The 7,271-nt window shown below is 33.6% G+C and overlaps 1 protein-coding gene across 2 annotated transcripts in view; it reads left to right on the top strand.

Annotated features, from left to right (window-relative positions):
* The window catches only part of LOC113234053 (facilitated trehalose transporter Tret1), a 110,587-nt gene that overhangs the window by 41,786 nt on the left and 61,530 nt on the right, over positions 1–7,271 (top strand). Inside the window, exon 1 of one of the 2 annotated variants that reach the window (XM_026469284.1) lies at positions 3,159–3,263. The exons of the other annotated variant lie outside the window; for it this stretch is intronic. Coding sequence (XP_026325069.1) covers positions 3,189–3,263 — 75 coding nt within the window. The 5' untranslated portion in view covers positions 3,159–3,188. Of the gene's footprint in view, positions 1–3,158; positions 3,264–7,271 lie in introns of those variants that run through there. 2 annotated transcript variants of the gene reach the window in all.

Here is a 7,271-nt window from a genome sequence, read left to right as displayed (position 1 = left end):
CGCGATAACTCCGGTATTTGTGAACCGATTTTCATGATTCTTTTTTTGTTGGAAAGGGGGTATTTCCATAGTGGTCCCATTTCATTTTGAAGAAAATCATCCACCTCAAAGGGTGGCTGTTCTCGCATGAAGATTCATTTTTATAAATAGCGCCTAACTTTAATTTAGGAGCAATTACTTTTAGCAATTATTTAGTTGATTTTGCTATTTCTCCAACTCAAGGCGTTTTTCTCTCGATATACTTTGAGTAGTGTCGTAGTGAGAACCTATTTTTATTATCTCCAGTATCAAGTCCTGTATAGTGGCGAACTAGGGGATATTTCAATGAAACTTAGCAAATAGACGTAATTCCACGTACTTTTGAGGTCGGTTTTTTTAGTACTCTGTGCTGAGATTACAGAAATTGGTAGTCTACTTAACCATGGATTTAACTCGTGAAAATTTTCGTAGTACGATTTTCTACGACTTTAAGTGTGATTTAACAGCTCAGAGGAGCTTCTCTCGGCTTCAAACTGCTTTTGGCGACGATGCTTGCACCATGCAAGACGACTATTTATAACTGGTTTGCAGAATTCAAACGCGGTCGTGTGAATCTCAGTGACGAATTTCGTGATGGTCGCCCGTCCACTGCTGTGAAAAGCAAAAACATCGATGCTGTGCGCCGTATGATTAAAACAGACGGGCATGTGACATACCATGAGATTCGGGCATCATTAGGCATAGGCATGTATGCAGTCAAATACAATCAATACTACACAAACATTTGGATGTGAAAAAGCTGTGCTCTCGGTGGATTCCACACAATTTGACTGGGGCTCAAAAAACGGATCGAGTCACTTGGTGCAATGCCATGCTTACCAGATTCAACGAAGGGGCGTCAAATTTGGTGTGGGACATAGTAACAGGTGACGAAACATGGATTTATAGTTACGATCCCAAAACAAAGCAGCAAAAGTTGTCAGAGGTCTTTAGTTCGTATAGCAGTCTTTATTGTTAAAACTAATTTTGTCATGACATAATGCCTTATTATTATGTTATGATGATTCGTAGATTATATTCATGATTATGCGTAAATTTTATATCATTTTTTGTCATAGTGTCACACGGTACAAGTTAGATTAGTCTAGCATGAGTCTAGCTTAGAAATAGTGCATTACCTATGGATTTATCTTATGAAGTCAGAGTCACCATTTTGTTTATGATACCAAGTGGCGGAACGAACAAGTCGTACGCCTGGTGGAAAGCGACACGCCTGTCCATAACAGTTGCAGTGCCACTTAGATATAGATATATACCTGATATATAGATATATACCTAATAAATTTATACCTAATGCTTGTATTAAGGTATACCTATATTTCATTTCCTACGTTTCGTTTTGTTTTTTTTTTCCAAAAAATGTTGTCCATATGGAAAGATCAATGTCAACAAATGGGGGAATTTGCAGGATCCCCCCAATTATACGATATTATGAAGATTTTTGTGACATAATACACACTTTAACAAAAGAGTACAATCTTTACTTTTAAATTAATGAACAATAAGGCATGAATCTGTTCTAAATCTAAAATAAAACCAGAATAAGTAAAAATAGGTCAGTGTTTTTGGTATGTCACTATACTATATGTCACGACAATAATCACTCGTTGTAAGATACGAGTTTGAGAAAGTAAGGCGTCGATATAGGTACAGTTACTAAAAATAATCAACTTAGGAATGTTTGTAAAAAAACGATTAAAATAAACGCTCTTCATTTAAATATAGTACGAATAGGATATGAACTAATTTTAATTGTACGGAAATAGTAAATAATCAACAAAGAAGCTGATACTTCATTAAAATAATACATTTTCGCCACGCCTATTTTACGCCGGTCAAATTTATCGGCAGCGGTGTGGAAAAAATATATATTTTATTAAAGTGTTTTAAATTCAAGAAGTTATTACAAAAACAAACACGTACTTCCTTAATAGACCTTGCGAAATGACCAGTCAAGAATGAATTATAGAAAAAACTATGTCAAATTTCGATTCGTCTGTTTCAACTAAAGACAAACAGGCTTTATGAATGCGGGAATATAAAATGGATTGCATATCAATGCATGTGAAAAAACATTAATATATAATCGTAATAATTAATACAAAGATCAAACACTTAGAAAAAGTTCCTTCGATCCGGCCGAAATACAAAGATCCGACAACAAGCACGTAGAAAAATTCGTTCCGTTGCTTAGTTCCCAGCCACGGTTTGTTAGAAGACGTCGGTTCGAATCCGGCCGGATCAAAGGAATTTTTTCGTTCGATGTTTGTATTAATAATTATAACAAATTAGTGGAGTACTTTCACAAAAAATAATTGAATGTCAATGCAATACAAATTTAATTAATATGTAATATCATTCTAAAAGATTTTTTTTGTCTAGAAGTTCCATTACTCATTTAAGTTCTTTTATTTGTTTATTTCCCGTTTTTAAACGACTTCAAAAAAATAAGGTGTATAAATAATAATAATAATGTTCTAGATAACTCTCAAACTAAAGAATTCCCTATAATATGAATAAAGAGCAACGGAATACACTCTAAGGCAATTCTCAAAGTATCCAAACCAGAACCTATTTAGAAAAGTTCATTTCCCAAATTGGTCCTACCGGGAATCGAACCCGAGACCTTCTCATCCAGCCTACAGTGCAAACCGTAGGACCACCATGGTTGTCAATTTAAACGCATTTTTTAAGAAAGATCCATACTTTATCTTTCTTCTTGTACTCTAAAATATTTTGTAGTTTCCAAGAATCTATTTCTTAGCAACTAACTTTTGGTGAACATGACTCAAAGGAAACATCGATGGCTTACTTTTTGAGCTATTTAATTGGTTTACCACTTCTATAAACCGCCAGTCTTTACCCGAACTACGCACCGCGAGGTTATTCGCACACTTGCTGTCATTGTGACGTTTTTTTCGGCGGGAAATGTGACCATAGACTAGAAAATCTTTTACAATTATTTTTTATTCTCTGCGTTGTATTGTAGATTTAATAAAAGCATCACAGTCAAGGCAAAATTATGAACTGCATGCGTGTTAAGTGATAAGAAAAAAAGATTAATTATACCAAGTTCACGTTAAGTCAATTAGCAGCGTTTATTGACGAAAATGAGTTTTGGAGGGAAACGTTCTTTAAAACGCGATAAAATGGATGTGGAAAATAATTGCTTTGATAACAACGGATTTGTTTTATTGGAGAAGAAATTATGGATGCATGAATTGGTGCGTATCGATTTTCATTTTATATGATTTTTTTTTCTATGTATTTTTATATCAAGAATTTTATGTAGATTAATAAAAGATCCAACGTAAGTGCGAAAATCAGGTTTCGAAATTCTGAAGATATTAATTTTCTTGGATAATTATGCGCTGTATATCCGATAATTATCTAAGCTGATTCATACATTAGTGAAAAAACTAAATAAAAGCGAGGAAAATACTTTGATTAAAAAAAATTGATTTGTGACTTTTTGAGATTGAAATTTGACAAATTTCGTTAGGTATTTCTCTAATACAAATACATGCCATCACATTGTTAGCGGTAGCATTTTGTTGTTTCGATTAATTTTATAAATTTCGAGGTATGCACTCGAAAATACATTCTTTAACATTGTATTCACGGTATAACAAGACTGTTACACTAACCCATTGTGTTTTACTACATAACTCAAAACTATCGATTGGCTAACTTTTTCTTGAAACGACTTTACAAAAACGATCACATTAATACTATGCTCTGGTAAGTTGCGGCGTTTCCTAATCAAGAAACATGACACAGTTTTTTTACAAGCGAAAGAACGTAATCTGTTGGCTTGTATAACGACTCACACCTGCTCTACGAGACTAAACACATGACATCAAAGAGTCATACTAGCTAAGGACTTAACACCTTTCAGTATAGGTATATATTTGAAAATAAAAGGCCTTGCATTTGCAATAGTGCCTCGAAATCTTTAGAGACACATTCCAATTAAGTTTTTTTTTTCACTTTTCATAATATATTTGACAAAAGAAAGCCTTGCGGTTGCAATAGTGAATCAAAATCTTCAAGGACTCATAGAAACTAAGCTTTTTTGACTTTTCATTGTATATATTTGGAAAGAAGACCTTGCGTTTAGAATAGTGGCTCAAGATCTTCAAAGGCTCATACCAGTTAAGTTCTTTACACCTTTCCGTTCCATGTAGTTGAAAATAGCAGGCCTTGCGATCGCAGTGCCACTCGATGCATGACGGATCGCGTTAAACCATCGTCGTGGTAAATCCACATTGTGCCTTGTATCGAATATGGTACGTGCAGATTGTATATTTATTCTTCGAAATATTTGCACGTTAAATGTTTTGATTTTAACGTGCAAATATTTCGATTTATGTTTATATCGAGTTCTTAGGTTTTCGCGATTGTTACACAATTGAAATGAACATTTTTTGTCAGATCTGAGTATGTTTGACAGTTGTGTCCGTCAGCTGTGACCATGGGAACTGTAAAGGGCCCGAAAGGGTTTGTTTGAAAAAAGAAACATGAAGAAACAATATGATTTATGCTTATCGATATTTTTTACAATATCCAAGTGCACGCAAAACTGTACGATGTAATAGACGTGGTCTTAATCTTAACAAAAGGAACATCTAACTTGACCTAGATTTTTCAAAAACTATTTACCTAATAATAATTACTAGAGTTGCAACGAATATTCGGTTACTATTCGGTATTCGGCTTATTCGGCCTATTTTTTGCTATTCGGCCGAATAGCGAATATTAAATCACTATTCGGCCCAATACCTAAAAACAGGAGGAAGAAGTAAGAAAATACAGTAAACTATTACAATTAGTAACTTCTACGGGATAAAATACTTACTTTTACCTTACCTACTTATTATATAGTTATTCCACTTTTCAAATCTGTTAGTATGTCTGACCCCACCAATTTCAGACCTATTTCAATACTACCAACACTCAGTAAAATCTTTGAAAAAAAATGATTCTAAATCAGATGTGTGCACATTTTTATAGTAATAACTTAATGTCTCCTAAACAATTTGGTTTCACTTGGGGGTCGCTCTACAACCGATGCTGGTGTTGAGTTGATGCAACATATATTTGATGCATGGGAAGACTCACATGACGCTATTGGTGTATTCTTTCCAAGGCTTTTGATTGTGTGCACCATGCTACCTGGTCAGGAAACTTCGCCATTATGGCGTGGCGGGACGTGACCTCCTGAAGTCCTCGTATTTGAGTCGTAGGGTACAGAGGGTTGATGTTAACAGTACGAGATCATCAGGGTCTGCAATTAGCATGGGTGTCACTCAAGGTTCAATTCTAGGTCCATTTTTGTTTTTTATTTATATTAAAGACTTACCTAGCCCCAAAGAGGATTTAAAACATAAGGATAATATTGTTTGCTAATGATACTTCGTTATTATTTAAAGTTAAAAGGCACCAATGTTCCTACGACGATGTGAACAATACTATATCTTAAGTAGTTGATTAATTTGCTGTTAATAACCTGCTCCGTAATGAGAAAAAAACAAATTGTGTGAAATTTACGTTACTCAATGTTAGAGAGACGGTTACAAACATTGTAGTTAGAAACGAAAAATTGAGTTTTGTGAATACAGTTGTATTTCTAGGTATAACGTTAAATGTTAAATTGCAATGGGGTTCACATATAAGTAAGTTATCAAAACGGCTCAGCTCTGCAGTGTATGCGATTAAAAAGTACGGAAACTTTCAGACGTCGAAGCTAGATTGGTTTACTTCAGCTACTCGCTCAGTACTTTAAAAACGTTATGGTTATTAAATACTGACAACCTCGCAAAAGTATTAAAACATCATAAACAACAACTTCGGTTCCTTATTTTTGCTACTTCAGAGTGCACAAATGACAGTCGCACTTGTAATATTAATATATTATCTACAGTGGTGTTTCATATCATACTTGAGTATTACTTACTTTATTGACTTACTTAATTTTAAGAAATTTTCAATTTCCTGTTTATCATACTAGTTTTTTTGTTACAAGAAACGAAAGGAAACTTTATAGCGCTGTAATATGGCCGTTTCTTTTTTGGAAAACTAAGTAAACATCTTGAATTCGTCGTCGTTCAGCAATTGAGCGCTAGATGGCAGCACATTGATTGAAATTTCAATATAAACAAAAACGTCGTAACTTGCAATAATAAGTATTGAACCTTCATCGGTATGCCAACGGGGTAAAGTTTAAATTATACTAACAGTCCAGAATTTGTTAATTCTTTTTAAATTTGAAACTACGACCTATCATTGTCAAGATTTCCAAGGGTTTTAAATTATGAACGTGTGAGTTTTGGCGACAGCGGTTCTGATAGTAATCGAGACTTAATGCACTTGCATTGTTTTTTTTTCTTTCGTGCACAGAAACATAAAAATTATCTCAACAGGTTTTGTAAATAAAAACAAACAATTCCTATTTGAAAACAACAATGTAGTAATTGAGCAGGCTAACTGTTGACTAATGCATTATTAATAAGAAACCTGATTATTGTCTATCACGAAACCGATAAATTTTCTAAAGCAAACGACTTTTATCGTTCTGTCTTACGAAATCAAATGCACAGATTAATGGTTTGTGATTTGAAATAAATAAATATGCTAAGTAATTCGTAAAAACTAGCGAAAATAGCCAATGCAAGTACGTCTTCATTTTTTAGGATTTTTGATACATAACATTTTTTATTGTATCAAAGTCCTCCATTAAAATTCGACCAATGACCGCCATTTTGTGGTTTTTCAAAATGACGGGCCTGTATCATAGGTAAATGCCCACAGACCACATAAATACTTTCTTCCGTGTAAATGCCCTTTGTGGTTTCGTGAATATATAAATGGAATAACTACCCAGTTGTTGCTAAAATACAGATAAAAATGGTCAAAAGTCGTTCTTTACATATTTTGTTCTTTTGTTTTCTTTTTTTGATAGTATTTTCCAAATTATGTTTATCTTTTAAATTTCTTTAGTATTATATAATTAGTATTATAAAATTATCTTTAGTATTTATATAAGTACTGAAAATATCTATCATGTTGTATTACCATGACAATCATATTGTATTTTTTGTGAAAATACTGCACTAGTTTGTTATAATTATTGATACAAAAATTAAACACAAAGAAACATTCCTTCGAAGTCCAGGCAGCTGGATTCGAACCAGTGCATGTTGCAACGCCGGGTCCACCGCTCTTAACTTACT

This window comes from Hyposmocoma kahamanoa, unplaced genomic scaffold (genome assembly GCF_003589595.1).
Source record: "Hyposmocoma kahamanoa isolate Upper Pololo Valley unplaced genomic scaffold, ASM358959v1 81, whole genome shotgun sequence".
NCBI classification, from domain to species: Eukaryota; Metazoa; Arthropoda; class Insecta; order Lepidoptera; family Cosmopterigidae; genus Hyposmocoma; species Hyposmocoma kahamanoa.
Note: the sequence above shows the minus strand (reverse complement) of the source record. Positions and strands in the feature narration are given on the sequence as shown.